Source organism: Accipiter gentilis, chromosome 8 (genome assembly GCF_929443795.1).
Source record: "Accipiter gentilis chromosome 8, bAccGen1.1, whole genome shotgun sequence".
In the NCBI taxonomy this organism is placed as follows: Eukaryota; Metazoa; Chordata; class Aves; order Accipitriformes; family Accipitridae; genus Astur; species Astur gentilis.
The window spans coordinates 24,607,353-24,626,207 of NC_064887.1; the positions used below are offsets into that span (position 1 = coordinate 24,607,353).

At 39.0% G+C, this 18,855-nt stretch overlaps 1 protein-coding gene across 2 annotated transcripts; it reads right to left on the bottom strand.

The window, feature by feature from the left end:
* Window positions 1-5,091: 5,091 nt before the first annotated feature.
* ATP6V1G3 (ATPase H+ transporting V1 subunit G3) lies at window positions 5,092-17,483 on the bottom strand. Of its 2 annotated transcripts, none has more exons than XM_049807752.1 (3): window positions 17,167-17,483; window positions 8,726-8,826; window positions 5,092-5,509 (listed from the first exon to the last, which is right to left on the bottom strand). In XM_049807752.1, the coding sequence occupies exons 1-3, from the start codon at window positions 17,246-17,248 to the stop codon at window positions 5,336-5,338; spliced, it is 357 nt and encodes a 118-aa protein (XP_049663709.1). In that variant the 5' UTR covers window positions 17,249-17,483; the 3' UTR covers window positions 5,092-5,335. The 2 variants fall into 2 exon arrangements, with proteins under 2 accessions (XP_049663709.1, XP_049663708.1); XM_049807751.1 differs by having other exon boundaries at window positions 5,092-5,527.
* Window positions 17,484-18,855: the final 1,372 nt, after the last annotated feature.

Sequence of the window (18,855 nt, forward strand, 5' to 3'; positions counted from 1 at the left end):
TTCATAAAAGCAATGAGGAATCTCAGTAAGTTAATAAACTTGCAAGTCATCAGATTTTCCACATGCAGTCATGTCCTGTAAGTGCAATAGAGTGTATTAATAGTACTCTGATGTAACATTTTCCAAGTGTTTTGTAGTAATACTGGTTGGGTCATGTACTTCTAACAAGCGTTAACATTCCTTGGGGAAGCCTCAGGGTTTGAAGTGCCTTATACTACCATAAAATGCGGAATAATCAAATCTGTGAAGGACAGGCCACTGTGAGCCTGGCAGGAATATATGACACTTGTGTATTGTGTAACAGGCACTTCCTCTAGTTCTGTGATGAACTGGAGGAAATTATTTTGAAGTATATGCATTGCATACATGAAACAGAACATAACTTCATGTAACATTCAAGTTTCCTACTTAATCAATATATAACCATGGTGGGTTCCTGGAATGGAAAAGAACTGAAATTGCTGCTGTCACCCCCAAATCTTTGCTTGATATCCTTTCCTCCACTTATGTTTTTTTTCAGTAGCACCTGGCTCCCCAATCAGTTGTTGGACAGTCAGGGTAATATTCTTTGCTCCAGGGTACAGAGAAGGTGATGATCAGGTGCCACACAGGTACCATTCCCACAGGTTAGACTTTTGGTGTGGACATCGTAGAGTAGGAACCTGACAGGTGGCTGGGACTGAAGAAGAATTGTGTCTAGATAACATTTGTTTAGTCTGCACACTGTTATTTGAGGAAAATACAAATCCATAGTTGAAAGATGCAGCACTCTCTCATACAGCCTTAGTTAAGAGAAATTCCAGTTGAAGGTAACATCTTCCCATTAAGTGGACCATAGGGACAAGGTTCATTCTTTCTGTTTTTAAGAACTGTTACTATTTCACAACAGCTATGTCTTTAATTGATGCCAGTATAAGTTGCCTGTCAATATAGCTAATAGCCAATGCCACTGCAAATGTTGGAAGGTATTGCTTAGTAGCCTATAAACATGTTTATATTTCATCACCAGACTCAGTCTGAAGTCTCACCCTGCCTAAATATGTACTCAAAGTTCGACACAGCCCCTTGCTGCCGGGATGCTCAATAAATCCTTACACATAGATGTCTTTCCTGCTTTGTCTGCAGTTAAGGATGCTTTTGGGCAAAGCTGCTTGTGAAAGTATTTATCTACAGGTTCACATCTCCTGCGATAGTGTGTCATGGTAGCCTGTTGCAGTTCCTGAGCTCTGCAACGACAGGTCATCTCATCCCATCTTATAGGGAGACATTGCTCACAGTCCTTCAGCTACAAAACCTTTTAAGTCAGGGACTGAAATATTTTGTTCTGTAAAGAGCTTCCCACATACACTTATATTCTACATATGATCATTTACAAGAACAAGTTAGGTTTTACAGATTATATGACCTTCCAAGTATATTTTAATATGGAAAAATTAATTGATGCAACTCTATACAGGGAATGAAATCTGATTTCAGTTAATATCATAATCCATGTAATAGATTAACATCTGGTTCTGACCTCCCAAATCTCAGCTTCCAAACTCTTCAGAAATTAATGGGAAAGTCAGTAGAAAACTTTTACATACAGCATAGTATTAATTCTTCATGCCTGTTTCATTTTACTTTATTTAGACTTGAAAGATACTCTCTTTTACCTGCATGAGTTCAGAGATCTTCCCTCATCACCTGTGAATGGGAATCACATCACTACCTCCTCATGTAACTCAAAAGAGAACATTGAAGGAAAACAGCCAGGGAAATTCAACCCCATCCATGTCATGAGTTGTATAAACCAGTTCTTGTACTTTCCACTGGTATGACCTTTTCCACTACCTGTTGTTTGAGGCACTTTAATCAGTGGATTGAGAATTTATTGTATAATACAGCTTTTCTTTTTCAGACAACAAAAGCCTTGTTAATCCCCTCTTGTGAGTCAGTGTAGAATTTGGCCAATCTAGGAAACTCCTTGAGTTTGTTGTTTCAGTCCTAATATCTCACACTGTGGGTGTTTTGCAGTTGATTTTGATGGGATCAGATATAGACCTTGAATCAGCTCCATTCACTTTATTGATAACTGATTTATTGATAATTAGAAGATATTAACTGAAATACCAAAAGTGCTAATCACTGTTGCTATGTATTATCATCACTGGGCAGGGAGGATAATAGTTACTCCTTACAGAGTTTGACATCCAATGATGTGAAGAAAATCCCTCTGTCTGAATTGGTGTCAAGATCAGGTAACCACCACTTCCAAGGGAAAAGTTTGACTGGAGAGATGGAAACCTTCAGAGGAGCTCTTCAGGTGTTTGCCAAGACCCTGATTTCAGAGGTATTTATGGGGGAAAAAAAAAAATTACACAGGCATGAATGCTATCTATATGTGGCTTTCTATTTCTTAAATTTGTTTGTGTTGTGATATGTGAGATGTTGCCATTTTATTTGGCAACTGTATTGGTACATATTAGGTAATAGAGTGTCAGGGAACTGCGAGGGCTGGGGGGTCCCTGGGCATGGCATTTGTAATCATCCATGGTAGGTAACTGCTAATACAGAGTAACTATTTTTACTCTTTTTTAATGCATTTAAAAGCATTTTGAAATTAAACCTCCTTGCTTCTATTATTTCTTTTTCCTTTGCGTGGAATGATTATTTGCTGTTATCCTGAATATGTGAATGTCACATACAAGATATTTTGTGCACTTGTAAATTCAGTGGGCATTTTTGGCACCTCAATATTCCATTGATGCAGCTGGTACTTTACACTCGTCATTTAAAAAACCCGGTATCTTGCCAAATTACATGAAGTCTAATTTGACCTTTATCTCTGTACAGCTAAAGTGGTGGTATAACAACCTTTTCCCTGTCCAGAAGAAAGTGAATGCACAGAGTGCTCAAAGCTCTCAGATTTATATCTTTCGAGATCAAAGAGCTAATCATAACAAATTCATTCCTTTTTCATGAGCAGTGGCTCTTCATTCTGGCCACAGTTCAAGAAAATAATCACAATCAGAAAGTTTGAGTACTTACGACCCAATTTATATCTCAGGTATGCAGGTGATAGCAAGGGTACAGGCAGGTCATTGCCTTGATTGCAGTGCAGTGTCACTGCGTGAGCAATGGCACAGCTGCACCGTCCCCTCCAGACAGCGCTTGTACATGCTGCTGGTGACTTCTGCTGTCCCCCACCATGTGCTCGGGTTTTTGTCAAGGACGGTATATTAGTGGTCTAATGTACTTTAAAGAACATTAAAATAAGACATGTGTTTGTGGCTATTGGGACCAGAAGGGTAGAGACCAGCCTTGAAAGGAGGACAGAAGCTTTGCAAGAGAAGCAGCTGGTGACAGAAGACAGATTTTGGCAAGAGTGAGGGAAAGGAGGAATGTCATAAAAAGAAGCAGGGCAATGCAGGAAGACAAAGCTTTATTTCACGTAATCTGGGTTGCCGGACTCCTGAAAAGCTGCTTCTCTAGTTTGCTGCCCACCACGCTGTGGCAATTCTGCTCTCGCCATACAGGGGCGTGTATTGTTATCTCATACAGCTGGCAATGGAAACCCCATTGCTTTAGTTCTGCAGCTGAACCTGAAACATTTCTCTACGTTCTGTATGTAAGTGATAACCAGTAGAAACGGTCCTGAGGTAGCCCAGAAGGGAAAGTGGAGCAGTCCACTGCAGTGAGTCCTTGTGAGAGATTAGTGTCTACTTTGGTGACTGTTTATGTTCACAGAAGATATATGCTTTGCAGTTGAGCACTACACTGGGTCCGCAGCCACGACCCAAATTGGAGGCATGTGTGCCTAGGCAACGAGGCAATCCTGACTGCCCTATGCTATGCAGGAGGGTGCCTGCATTGGCTTGTTCACATAGGCTGGGACTGGAGTTCCTTCATCCCCTTAGTAAATCAAAGCCTATCACAACTTGATTCAAAGCATTCCTCAATAAATGAGCCTTTCAGCTGATGTCAATAGGATTTCTAGTTTCTTTCCCATTCCTCAGCATCCTTGCATCCCCAGAGAATATAATCAAGCACAGTAGACTGTAACAATCAGGGCTTGGAGATTCTGTAGCATTCAGGCACAGCCTTGAGGAGTCACGTTTGCTGACATTAAGTTGACTACAGCTTTACGGTCATTTTACACATGACAGCATGTCAGCTGTGCGAACCTCGCTGGAACAGGAGACTGCCTATGACTAGCTGCTGTGAAATTGAAATGATTTGTCTGTGTCTACATGGACTGAAAATCATACCTATTGTTTGCTAGTTGTTGCAATTTCTCAAGCTTCTTTTCTAATTCAGTGTAATTTTGTACTGGAGACAAGGCATTAAGGGGGTTCACGATGCAGGTGTCTGCCAAACCCCTGCTTCATCAGTGCCTCCCATCAGATTTAATGGGCTTCACCTTGAAAGCACCAGATCATATTGTATTTTTGTAACTTCAATAGAATTTATTCCAAGAGAAATCTGTTCTGTTGCAGAGGGAAGTATTACTCAAGGTCACTTAGGGTAACAGAAGTGAGCTCTAACTGACGTGATTTCTGTGAACAACCTGTGGATTAAGGTACCATTTAGCACAACTGGTGTAGAGTTTGGGCGCATGGGTTCCTGTGCTTTCAGTGTAACTGTATAGATAATGATGGATGTGCTAGTCTGCACCTTGAACTGAAGCAATTAGTAAATAGTGATTACTCCTGTTCTCATTTTTCAGACTTAACAAAGCTATATAAAGTTTGTGGTGTAGTTAAACAACCAGACAATACTTTGACTATGGCTTTTGAACAAAATTCTATGCAAGTCAGTTATATTTTGCTTTAAATTAGCATACAAAAATTGAAAATGTTTTGACCTATTCTTTTTAACCAAAAGCTACGGAATTCCTCTATGTTCCATAACCTGACCACTCCATGTGTCAGAAGGAAACCAGAAATGCTTTATTTTAAGTTTTTGTGCATGTGACTTGAAGTACAATAAAGGTTGGGATAAACAGACTTTATGCAACACCACATCCTACTACAGAACATTTCATAAGAGAAAAGGAATAAAGACTCCCACTGAAAAGCTGCTGGTGTCAAATAATCATTTATTCTGCTGTTGTTGACTTGCCCCCGTCTAAATGACAGGGGCTTAGCTACCGAAAGGAAACAATATTCCAACAAATGCTTGTGAAACCCTGAATAATTCTTGTCACATCAAAAGCCTACATGGAACTGTGTGCTTTTGGCTTTAGTGTTCTTTTTTTCTCACACATACAGAAACAATAAATGAGGAAATATTTATGCTTATCAGAAAGAAGGCTACTTTTTACAAACATCCTTCCCCAGCACATCAATGGATCTTAAACTGCATGTCTGAAGTTTGGGTGAACTTCAGGCTTGATGTCACATATCGTGCTCAAAAGCTTTTTCATCATGTTTTCCATGTTCTTGTGGTAGCTGCTAGTGAGGTTTCGGACAGTTTCTGTTGTTTGCTCTTCTATTTTAGCAGAGAGGTTGCCTTGGGAGCCCATTACCTGAAAAGCAGAAGTCCTCTGAGCAAAATAAAGGGTTATATATGACTATGTTTATTGTACTTTTCTTTATCATCTAGCATAAACATAACAGAAACATGTCAAAGTGCTTCCTCATAGTAAGGGTATGAGCTAGGTTGAACTGTATGCATAAAAAAAGGATTAAAGGGGACTCTTTCATATGCTCATTAGCAATGGGAATCTCCCCATATAAAAAAAATTTCCCAGCTCACTGTGGGAACAACACTGTACATGTTTTGTCTTTTATATCACTCATTTTAATTTGTTTCTATTTTAATGACTAGTCAACTAAGTTCCATCACCAGTGTGCTACGTTTGGCCTCACTGAGAATGAATGTGAGCACGGCTAAGGAGGAAAACACGGGAAAGCCTTCCTGACAATGCATAATTACAGTTTCAGAGTACTTGAAATGTCTTCAGCAGTTAGTGATGTATAACCTTCAACAAGCCTCAGACAAGGTCTTTTAATGTTACATTTTCTTATCTGGCAAAATACCAGACAGCTTCTGGCACAGTTAATATCAGGACATTCGCTTAGAATTTAATTGACTCTAGACTTGCTGAACATTTTAGCAAGGTTATGTTATAAACAGATGTATGTGTTCCAAATCCGTTACTTTGCTCCCTCCTCCCCCACTGCCCCAACATCCCTCGAATTCTTCCCTTACGGGAAAGTCTTTCAGATACTGGCAGAGAAACTGGTTTCCAGCTAAAGAATTCCAGGGGAGAGCAGAAGACATTTCTACACACTGACGGAGTAAGAAAGGAATAAGTAACATATTCTTCTTGTTCCTGCCATGGTCCTCTGGGGTGGACTAGCAGCTGAAGCTAACCTGTGATGTTAGTGGGATACCCAGAGGATGACCAGAAACAAGGGAAGAATCATTAGCTTTATTTTCCACATGATTTCAGCCCAACTTAGGCCTTAAAAGAAGGAAAAGCAGCTGAGTTAAGATCTTTTGCAGAAATCACCTTTGCAATTCTATTTATCAGTACCTGGCAATGTAGTTTGTCCATAATCCAGATGTAGAATGCTTTCCAATTTGGGAGAAATACAGGGCATAGACACAACTGTAAATATCGGGAAAAGATTACAGTTTTCTATAGTAACTATTTTTAGTTGGCATTTTATTTTAGCTTTTAGACAAATTGTAAGGGTCTCATGTGGGAAAGATTGTACAGCTTAGACCAGATTTATGAAGCTGATTTTTTCCACTGGAGAAAATAACTTTCTAGAGATCCCAGATGGTTGTGTGTTATCCAGCTACTAAATACTTTTGAAAAACTTCATGAAAAGCATTATAATTTTAAGAATAGCCTCTGCAGACTGGGAACCCGCTCTCTCAGTTCATGCTAATACTGTAACTTGAGATAGTTGATTCTTATTCTTCTATGTATTTTTTTTCCCTTTTTCTGCTTCTGAATTTTAAGACCTTTTTCTTCAAAATAGATACAATGCTGCTTAGTCTATGACTTCTGCTGACCTTCAAGGTCTATTCCTTTTTTTGCCAATACTGGTTTTATGCTAGTGTCATTCTAAAGTTGCTAAAATGTTACACTGACTTGGAAGCCACAAAATTCAGAACTAGGCTGTAGTACACCTCCAGAGTTTAGTGATCTCAGAACCTGAGGACAAACGCCATGAGCACTAGCAAAATTGGTTTGAGATCTGGGCTTAAGTTCTGTATGTTTTGAAAAAAGATCTTGCATATTGTCACTCTAACCTCAAATTAGTCATTGTTTTCTGTTGCTGCTGTTGTTCATCCTGGACTGATGTGGAACATCTCATAGCATGAGAAAATTTACCCCAGTTTGGATACAGCAATATAAAGTAAGAGGAGGAATAGCATTAAATGAGGCTGTGACAAAGAGTTAAAAATACTTGTGTCCAAATACCTGAGCCAGTAAACTGAACTGGGCATCAGATTTCCCTCTGCACTGGCTTAGTTGGAACTCCTGACTGCCTTCCAGGCACAGGTTAATAATGATGAAATTTGTCTGGGTAGATAAATGTTCGACATAATGGGGTCAGGGAATGTGAAGGAGGACTGCAATGATCTTGTACCACATGCTGTCAGTTGAGGAGCAATATGTGCTCTGTCCTGCTTGTGTGAAATGTTCAGTCAACAAACAGTGGCCTTTCCCTGCAGCTTTAATTTTGTTTGTGATGAAAAAATTGAGTTCACACCAAAGCAACATCTTTTCTCTTCTGCTATTTCAGACCTAAAACAAGAAGTCTGGCTTGACTGAAAAGGTGAACAAATTTCAGAGGTACTTTTACTTTATTTTAGTCTTGGTAAACATCTGAAATTGTACATATGAGACAATTCCACCTGGCCTGGCTATGTGACAGTGTGTCTGGAGGCTGGCAGTGTATGTTAGAGACTTCGTGTGTATATCTGTTCATAAGGCTTGTGATCTCTGCTGGAAAATGTTTTATGTGAAGTGTGACTGAAATGACAGGTTTGTAAAGCAGTTTTTATTTGACCTCTTGGCTTTTTTAGTGACTGCTTTTGCACATGTAGTTTCCTCGCCTTTGCACAAAACAAGCCAGGGTAAAAACAGGAACAAAAACCTAAGAGGAAGGTCACCAAGTAAAAAGAGAATGGTATGTGAACCTTCATGAAAATACTAGATAAAACTGCAAGATGGCATAAACATATAAAATGTACTATAATTCAGATAAGAAAATATCAGCCAGACCACATTTGCTATGAAAACATAGTGAAAAACTCAAAAATTTTGGTGGTTTCAGTTTAAAAATGCACTCTTGTTTGCAGTCAAAAAAGTCAGCGAAAGTGGAACAGAAATAGAAATATTTTAAATCTTTATTTTTACTGAAACATCCACCTTACTGAAACCTCCAGTTTCAAGACAGGAATGAGGTCTGTCTGGAGTTAAAGAGGACTCAAAGATGGTTTTCCTTAAGGGAGATAAGTCTTCAAAGTACAAGCATGAACCAAATACAGAATCTGCACAAATTTAGTGGTGAAAGTCCACAATACCTTCTACAAATGCATTCAAAGCCTGTGAAGAAGTCAAAATGAAGTATATACACATCATAGGTGATATCTCTGAGTTTAATCAGCATGATCACGTTGGTTTGCAGAGGTCTCCATGTAACACTGTTTGAAGCAATTTGTTTTACCCTTGACCAGACCGACTCTGCAAAAGAACATATGCAGGTTTCTTACTTACATTTGTTTGCTTGTTCCTAAATTCCTTCTCCCTCTGTAGTCGATAGTGGTCTATCTCAGCTATGGCTTCTTCTTTGGCCTGCTTCAGCCTCTTTCCCTTTCCTAATGGGGGAAGAAACAGGGATTTACTTCACACTTGTCACTGTATCCCAAAAGATGAATCTCTCTAAATCAGAGGTATTTTACCTGGTGTAGTAAAATGGACAAAGCTTCAAGCAAAGTCAACAGCAGCTTTATTTGCACAAGAATGGTCAGAAGAGCCAAAGTGATTTAGGTAGGGTACTTTTCGATTGAAAGCCAGTCACGCAAGTACCCATCTTCTGAGACCAACTCCCTGTGCAAAAAGCACACATCAAATGAAAGGCTTGTTGGTTTGCTAACAACAGAAGTCTTTTTGCAACTACACATTTTCTCATAACACAAATGCCTTTTTTTTTTTTTTTTTTTTAATCACAGCTTGGTGTTTAAATAAATATCTGTCTTTCCTTCATCAGCAATAGTAGCAGCCAGATAACAGATTTTAGTTGTCACTGATGGGAAAAGACGTTATTCTGTAAGATTTGCTGTATTGATTGGTTGCCAGCATCTCTTAATCCTATACCAACTGGATTCTGCTTAGACCTGGCAGATTTCCAAAGTACTGCAAGATATATCTTAACCACTACCAAACCAAGTTGCAACCTTCAGCCTTTGTCCTCTTCCCCACCCTTTCCCCCTAACATTTGTCAAATGCAGAGGTGAGTGGTTAAGAGAAAAAGGAAGTCAGTGGTATCCTCTACCAATGTATAGAAAATATGAAAGTGCTTAAAAAGTGGGGTTTTTTCCTTTTCTTTTTAAACAGGAGGGTGATCTGTAAGGTTGCATTTTACGCTGTAGCAGAAACTAGAGCCTTCCTCCTGAACAGGCTTGTTTTCTTCTTTCCAAATTTGGAGCTGATCAGCCTTTTATAGAGTTTTCCTCTAGGAGCAGAGCCAGGGTGTGTCTGTGTGTGTGTGTGATTCTCTGGAGCTGGAAGTCAGGGGGAGTGACTATGATGAATTACAGAATTAATTAATTTTATTCACTGTGAATAGTTACTTTGTCTTAGCTAAAATGCTCAGGGTTTGTCAAATCAAGCCCATGTAAGTCATTGCAGGACTGGGCATAAGGTAGTTCTTTGATCTAGCAGGGGTGTCACGTAAAGGATAGGAGTAAAAGGTTTGACGGGAATGTGATGCCTAAGTTTTTACAGGAAGCAAGTGTTGAACATGTCATAACCACCCCACCATGATGAATCTCTGTCTGCCTGTTTTTTATAAAGTTAGTGAAGTAAGTTGCATGGATCTCCACAGGACTCTGCTACACTACTTTGTGAGGAAAAAGTCACTTTCTAACTGATGGGGCTGTAAACTTCTTGCACTGAAAGTTTATACGTTGCATTTGAGACACCTGGGCTGATGCTGATTTTTTGCGGTCTCTTCTGCTGTACAGGTAGAATTTTAGGAGTGGGAGGGGATAAGCTTGCTCCCTTTTCTTAATGGGAGAAATGTCTTAGATGGCTGAAAAAGCTATTGCTTAGTTGCTTAAATTAGGATATCACAAGAATGAGAGAGTGGAGGCTAGGCAACTAAAAAAGGCATTTTGATCTGATGTGTAAAACATCAATTTATTTATTTATTTATTGGAACCTCCTACTTAACATCATTGAGCAATATGAATACTTTTTTATGTTTGGTGGTATTTTTGGTGTGTTTTTTTTTTTTTTTTTTAATCTTTCAATTCAAGCGCAAAAGTTGAAAACAGTAGGAACATTCTCCAACTAGGCTAGAAAGCTGAGTATTAGTATTTCTGATTTATTTTCTCCAGGCTGCTACATTGGATTGGTTACACCTGTGCTGGGCTAATGAAGCCTTATCAGGTATGGCATATAGCAATCTTCTTCCACTGAGCATGGTACAATGAGGAAGCTGAATCCTGGGAGGAAGATTGTTGGTTTTGATACATCTGAGGTTCAACAAAGGCCTGGGTAAAATGCCTGATCCATTAGTAAATTATTTGCCTAGTTGACAGCTCCTTCTGAAGTCATTATCTGCAGATGAGTGAGTAGAAGCAGAGAGATGCCTGAAATGTGAATTTCCTTTTAAAGTCTTAGACTGTGTGATTTTGTGGATGTGCTTGGATGTATTGTAGTACTTGGGGCGCATGATTCTATAAAGGCTTTTTATAGGAAGGAGGAACCTGGTGAGGAACTAGATGGCATTACTGACTCTCAGTTCATCAGTGCAGTGCTCTCTTGTGTAGTTAATTATATATATTTCTCAGAGTCCTTCTGCCACCGAGGCACTCTACTTAAGTATAAAGGGGCAGAGAGGAAGTTTAAAATCTAGCGTGTACTTTCCCAGAGTTTGTACTTGTTTGATAAGGGCTGATTCCCTCAGCTTCTGCTACTCATTGTATGAAGTCTTGGGACCAGCATGCGTGAACTGACAGATTTGTGTAAGAGTCTGACGTCAGTCTGGAGAGCAAAATTTGGAACCAGGTTTAGGTTTGTATTTTTTGAAGTTTCCCTTTTTCTCCTTTCCAAATTTGGAGCTGATCAGCCTTTTATAGAGTTTTCCTCTAGGAGCAGAGCTGGGAGGGTGTGATTCTCTGGAGCTGGAAGTCAGGGGGAGTGACTATGATGAAGCTCTGCCAATTTCACCAGCTGAGGAACTAGATCTCTATAGCAAATTAAATTATTTCAAAATCAGTGGGACTTTAATTTCAAATTCCATCTGGGGGGCCATCTGTAGTAAATATGTTGCATATTTGGCCACCAGATAGATAAATAAATCTATTTAAAATGCACAAAATAGAAAGAGATTAACTATAAAACAACAGTTCATTTGCCTCTGACAATGTAGCTAGTGAACCAAGAAGTATATATATACATATATGTCAGCTCTTGACAATGCACTGGAGTAAGCACGATACATAGGATGTCACTGTAGGGTGGCAGCCATTTCATTTTTCCATGATGCCTTTAGGATTGGCACAGCAGGAACCTGCTGCTTCCTATTTAATTAAGTGGAAAAGCTGTGAGTAAATTACTGCTAGTTCAACAACGTTGTGGACAGAATCGGCAACTGCCAACATATGTGATAGTGCATATGCTGCACCTGATTAAGTTAAGCAGAAACTAGAGCTTAACCTGCTGTTTCAATAGAGACAAACCAAAATTAATTAATCAGTCTGTTATTAACCACTTGTCTGCTACCTTAGTTTTGCAATACGGGATTGCCTTTTCAAAGTCTTACTGATCTTCTGGATGAGATTCTCTGCAGAGCACAGCTTAGCTGAAATCAAACCTTACACACTGAAGGGTGGCAGAGCATTGAAATTCAGCCGAGATCATGCAAAAAGAGGGCAAGAAATACAGGAGGATGGGCAAACCAACCTGTCCCTATGACATTTCCTCTAGGATCATAAAGGTGAGGTACAGAAAGCTCCAAGTTTGAAGAGACTTTTGCCACAAAGGGCATGCTGTGGGGGCCAGGTTAGCTGCTGCCCCAATGTCCCTCCTTCCCGTCATTGAAGATGGGGAGCAGCAAAGCAGCTGTGCTATGCCTGGTTTCCTTGTCCACTGTTGTCCATGATTATGGTAGCTGACAGCCTATAAATTTCTATGCATCATGTTAAACTGGGAAAATCTTAACCAACTTTCTGTAACAAGTCAGCCTTGTGTTGGATTTTCTCACTAACATGGGAAGGCATTATTAGCATGGAGAAAGGTTGTATTCTTCTTTCTAGGTATTTCTGTGATGTTAATGAAATACCGAGCTCTGGTTAGATCCAAAACAACTGGGGAAGATTTTTAGGTTGTTGGGTTTTTTTAGGTCTTGGAAGAAAAAGACAGTAGAAAGCAAAAATGTTGCATTCTAATTTGCCCAAACAGTAAGTTATCTTACTTTCCAAAAACTGCCATGCTAAAATTTGCTTTCTGTTTTCAAACGTATCATCTAGGCTTCTAGCTGAATGTCTGCATAAAAATCATGTCATATGAGGAAGTTGCCAAATATTAATCCTATTTTCTTTAAATAGGACCATTTCAATTGTCTTCAAGAGTGTTAAATTGTCTGCAAAACGGGATTTAAGGATGCTCATTTTGAGAAGATTATTTTGCACTTTAATAAAATACAATGGAAGCAGCTGATCAGTCCGTATAGCTTTTTCAGTAGATAAAATATGTCCTGGATATTATCCAAGAGAGTGCCATGGATATAATTCTGTTTACAATATCTTATTTTGATTAACATTTGTTTTAATCTGATTTCCTGAAATCTTTCATCTGAGTTTTTATTTTATTAGGCACTAGAAATTCAAGCCAAGATATAAAAATCTATAGGAAAACAAGTTTTGCTAAACTCAGTGTTCATGACACATTTGTTTCCCTTATTTTACCCAAAAGGATTTTCAGGAACTGATGTCTTGGCTCTGACAATGCTCAGTTATGTCTGGGATCCAAATTATGCTGAAAGCAATAATGATGGATAAAGCAGTGCTGTGTATAAAAGGCCAAAGGATTGCAGACTGTTTTGGTTTGTCTTTTAATCAATTTAATAGTTTCAGCCTTGCATGTGTGCATTTACCAACAAACTAGTAATAATTTGCCAGGTATAAATGCCATCAGCCAATGATACAGTAAAGATATTGCAAGCCAGGATAAAGGGTATTGAGCAAGAAATATGAAAAAGCATGTACAGAGGAGCTTTAGCTATATTTTTGCTTTGCATCATGTCTATAAATACAACTTTATTTATTTGCGAATTTTTCAGTTATCCAAAGTGGATTTTGCATTACAGACAGCTGCACATATGTCAGCAAAACCTAGGCTGTTTGTATACAATATTGTGTGTTCACGCTACATTTTGATCTGGTTATCTGAGTATCAACTGTAAACAAGTTTGCATAAGGGTAGTTTTGCTTAATCACATTTTCTTGAAAATGACTTTTCCTGGTTGTGTCCCATGAACAATCTGCCATTCATTCTTCTCACATTATGAAGTAAAATAGAATAGTCAGACTCATTTGTATAGTGGTGTTTGCTGTGCAATGACTGTTTGCAGAGACAAAGGAGGTCATAATGTACAGTTTAGCAAGGACGGGACTGCATGAGCACTCACTGGACGGGTTCATTGCTTTCACTTGCAGCCCAGATCCGCAGAGTGCCCAGCCCTGAGCAGAAGCTGCTGATCTGAACTGGTACCAGCTGGATCTAGGCTGGCATTTTCTGACATGAAGCAGCATGTCCTCACCTTGTTTCACTGAATTGTGTGTGCACAGGTTAACTGATTGCACTCGATATATTGGTTGCATTTTATGTATTTGCTTTTATCTTAGTTTTTATGCTCAAACTATGCAATCCTTTCTGCTGATCTGACTGCAGAATCACTCTGGTGAAGATACTGTTGAAGTAATTCTGACTTGGCATAACTGGATTTGGTACTAAAAGAATCCCTTTTGTCCTTATCCCACAGTATTTAAGTTATGCTGGTATAGTTAAGTATCTAAGGTGGTGTAAGTGACATTGCTATGAAAAATATTTAAATTAAGGACAACATGGAAATTTTTTTATTTTTTTGTAGCTTCACTGTGAACCTCTTGTAATGTCAAATATAATAATGACTGTCTAGGCATTATTATTCTCTTAGATTAGCTGTAATGCTTGGTTTAGCACAAAATCCAGGGTGGACTAGTCCTTAGAAAAACCCAAATCAGGAACATTAAGGCCCTACCTTGCATGTGTGAACACGAAATCTAAAATTCACAAGAGCTTTGCTGTTTGCACCCTAGTAGAAACTGTTGGCAGTATTTAACATGAACAAAAAGATCTACCAAAGTCTTTAGGCTGTAGATGAATGTGCGGCTTCATTACTTATTTAAATTTTTTGCCCTTGATCTGCTATACTGAGGAATAAAATCTCTTAGAAACGCTTGAGGTTTTTCATGGGATCACACAGAGCTGCTGAGGCTGGAAGGGGCCTCCAGGGTCTGCTCCAACCCCCTGCTCAGAGCAGGCTTGGCAAGGACAACTTGATCAGGGCCATATCCAGTGCGTTTTGAATATCTCTGAGGATGGAGACTCCACAGCCTCTCTGGGCAGCCTGTTCCTGGGCTTGACCTCCTTCCCAGTTATAGAGTTCTTCTCTTAGGTTTAAATTTGTGCTATTGCCTCTTGCCCTTTCAATGGGTGCCATTGAAAAGTCTGGCCCTGTTGTCTTTACCCGCCCCCCGCCAACCCCCCCCCGGTTTTCATGTGAGAAATTTTTATTTTCCTTAATTTTTATAAAGGCAAAAAAATGTTTGGCCTTAAAAGTAATAGAGAATAAAATCATACTGATAAAATATTTTTACTCCACATATCTTTACTGAAAGCAAAATTCTTAGTAGCTGTTTTACTGTAGCTGCTGAATAACTCCTACCAGTATGTTAGTGTTGAGGTAAGCATAAGCAGTGGTTTAATTCAAGTTTCTGACTCAGAGGGGTCTGGAAGATATTTTAACTGTAAGAAGCCCTGTGCTTATCACAAGTACTCGGTGTGGGGCTGAGGTGATGACAGAGGACTAGTTTTTGCAGAGTAGAATAAATGTATCTGTAACCATGTGTGGATTCTGCAAGACACTCATCTTCAGTAATTACTTTTATGTTACAATGATACTTTTCATTTTTGGAGTTCCTTAATTTACAAAACCTCTTTTTAACTGGCTGTTTTAGAAAAAGCTAAACTGACTTTTCTGGTTTTAAAAACAAACCCAAACAAAATGAAAACAACAAAAATAACTGAAACCAAAAATAAAGGGTAATCAACATCAAGCTATCATAGCTAAAGGCCTGATTCTGCAGCCTGTGTTCAGACCAAACTCCCATTCCCTCCACTGGGTGCTGTGCCTTTCTAGGTCATATGTTTTCTTGCTTTGGGGAACAGTGCATTTCCTCTGCCCTACATGAGGAGGGAAGAACCATCCCACCCAGAGCACCTCATTTGGCTATATAAGGGTTGAATCACTTCTTAATTATTCCTTGCTTTCAGGTGGGGACCAGCAACCCCCAAACATGTCTTTTTTTGTGAGCCTTTTGTTTTACGAAAGTGGGATTTTTTTTTTTTTTTTTTTTTTTTTTCCCTCTGTTGCTTCTGCAAGGCACAGGCAGTTGCTGGGTGCTCAAGGAAGGGGTATTGCCTTTCTACTTATTTTTTGTTTCTGCTGTACAAATTAAAATGTCACACTAATAATTAATGAACACACAGCAGTGCCGATTTGTGTGTAGAAGGAATATAGAAACTACCCAAATTATTTTGGTTTAGCTTCTATTTCTCCCTGGAAAACAAACTATATTCCTTCATCACACTCTTGCTCCACATGACATCATCTTCATGCATTTCAGTTGAGTCCTGCAGGACAACATTGTTTCCTGCTGCTGGTTTCTAAACTGAGATAACTCCATGAAAGAGTATTAACGTTTCAGTGCTAATACAGGTCAGTGACTCAGGTGGTTGATATCTACATTCAGGAGAATAACGTCACTATATTTTGCATTAAATCACTGGGAGATGAATGCAGAAAATGAAGGAAATAGATAATGGAAAGACTCTGCCAGGACACTTCTTTGATTTAAATTATTCTAGCAGACACCTTCATTTTTATATTAGTTCTTATTAATTTTTTGCTTATATATGACTAGAATAAAAATATTTGACTTTATTATTATTGGATATCTACACATGCTTTGCCCTGGGCATTTAGCCATTCAGTAAACAAGATGTTTATTATAAATTGAACATTCGATCACTTGCTGATTACTTGTACCATGTAATAAGACTTATATGAGTGACTTACTACATACTGACAATGCTTGTGATTGTACCATGACTTTGATTAGTATCATTGTGCTGAAGCCTCTCTTTGTTTTCATATAATTTCTTTGAAGCCCAGCTGAGATTAGAAGGCAAGTTACTAGATATCATAAATAAATAGGAACCCTGAAAAATTTGTACAAGACCTATAAAGAGAAATAGAGAGTTTGGTGTCTGGTCCTCCAGAGCTGGCAGCCAGAGGCGTGTAGGCTTCTAGTTTAAAATAGCTGAGGAAGGCTGTAGTGACATTTTTGGCATTGAGATAAAGCAAGAATAAATCTAGATGACAGGATGAATGTAACAAAGAAAACCTTATTTAACATAATAAGGCATGTGTGTGCGTACACACAATCATACATGTGCACACAGAATTTTAAGCAAACTCTGAATGTTCAGGTTTGGTTAGATGCCTGGCTGCAGTCAAAGCACAGCACTAATGCAAGTGAGAAGAAAGAATAGGAGCAGTACAGCTGTGATGTATACAGATGAAATAATGCTGTTTTTCCCTGAGCCACTGTGATTCCGAAGAGCTTACAGTTGAAAACTACAGTAAAACCAGGCCAGCTACTTACGTTTTTTGGCTTCCTCCAGTTTGTCCTTGGCACGTTTTTCTGCCTGTAGAAGCTGCTGGATTCCCTGAGACTGGCTGGTCATGTTGATTGCTGAAGCCAGTGCACTTCTGCAAGGACTGGAGCTCGGAGGGAGTTTTATACAGCTGCCAGGCTCTTCCTTGTGCTTCTTGTTCTGTCTGTTATTACAACAACCTTCCAGATTGCACCAAACCAGCTGGCTCTGCCCGGATTGATGCTGGGTGAAAAGGCCTGCTAGTGCAATCAGAAAAACACAGCAGCGAGGTTGAAAGAAATGTTCTCCCCTCCTCAGGGTCACAGAAAAGCTGAAGTATCTGATTAACACATTGGGAAAAGATGAGAAGAGCACTCCAAGTGGCTTGTAGTTTAATGGGGATTTTTTTTTTTTTTAATCTTTTATTGCTGAAGCAGAATATAGTTAGTCTTGTCAGAGGAACTAGGGAAAAATAATTGTTTCTTGGAATTTCCTTTTAATAAAACTTCCCCTGAATGTGAAGAATCAGACTCGGTCAACAAGTAGTTTTGGTTGAACACAGTGAACTGGTTGTAGGGTTCTGTTTGGTGTTACTTCTTAACATTATTTGTTAGAGTTTTTTCACTTAAAAAAAATCTTCTTTAGAAATTAATTCATCAGAGACTAAAGTTTAAAAAAGCACATGGTGATTGAGGTGTGCTCTGTGCTGTAATCTGCCACGAGGGACAGGAGTGCTGTGGTGGAAAGCTGTGGGATTAGCTCTAAGATACAGACACTGAAAGGTATGACTGGTTAGGTCTTTCAAGTCCTAACACACACAAGAGCCAAATGAACATGTGAGCATGGCTGTAGATGCACATATCATTCCCTATGGTAGGAAAGACTGTTTTGTGAGCTACTGCATGAATAAGCAGCATGTTCATATTTTGAATCCTTACTAAAAAACCAACTAATCCCACTGTCACAGGTACTTTGGCCATTGCACAGGAGGGAGACATGTCAAGATGGATAAATAAAACAGACATTTTTTTTAAATACTTCATAGCATGAATAAAGCATATTTATTGCAAGTTCTTCTGACACAGGACCAGAGATCACCTTCTGATGTAAATGTTTTTTTTCTGGCTGCAATTATATATATAGAGATATATATTTATACATATATGTATATAGATATGATTTCTGCATATATATTATAAAATATGTATATATAAAAATTATTTGGTGCTTTCAGCTCATGGCCCTTGCTGTAAGGCCCTTTCTTTTCTGGGGCTTCTTAGGGCAGCTGTGCCATGCTATTTGCTTGCTGCAAGGCTGTTACCTGCTCCTTATAAAGGAATTGTGTACTGTTGTTATTGTTATGAAGTTTTTTTGTTTTTTTTTTCCTAAATAGCTGCAGGCTTGAGGGAAAATGGAGGGAGAAGCCTTTTGCCCTATTACTGTCCTCAGCTGTGCTCTGAATGACAGTAGCACTGAGACTTCGAAAAGGAAGTTTTGTTTTCTGATTTGTGCTATTGTGGAGTCAAATTCCACCCACACTCCCTCTCAGGAAAATGCCTATTTTTTACAGTGTATTAGTCACCGAGTTTCTTCCTTCATCCAGAAACTGTGTGAGATGCCTTCTCACCTCCAGCACTGAAATCGGAGGTCTGCTCTAGCTGCAAGAGAGTGGACATGGCACTATTTTTAGAAGATTT

Bases quoted from the DNA above. Each gene is read 5' to 3' on its own strand.
- ATP6V1G3 (XM_049807751.1), bottom strand. From the start codon at position 17,248: ATGACCAGCCAGTCTCAGGGAATCCAGCAGCTTCTACAGGCAGAAAAA. The intron at 8,827-17,166 runs GTAAGTAGCTGG...TTCCCCCATTAG, and splicing joins ACTGGAGGAAGCCAAAAAAC to GAAAGGGAAAGAGGCTGAAG. The intron at 5,528-8,725 runs GTAAGTAAGAAA...TATTTTGCTCAG, and splicing joins TTAGGAACAAGCAAACAAAT to AGGACTTCTGCTTTTCAGGT.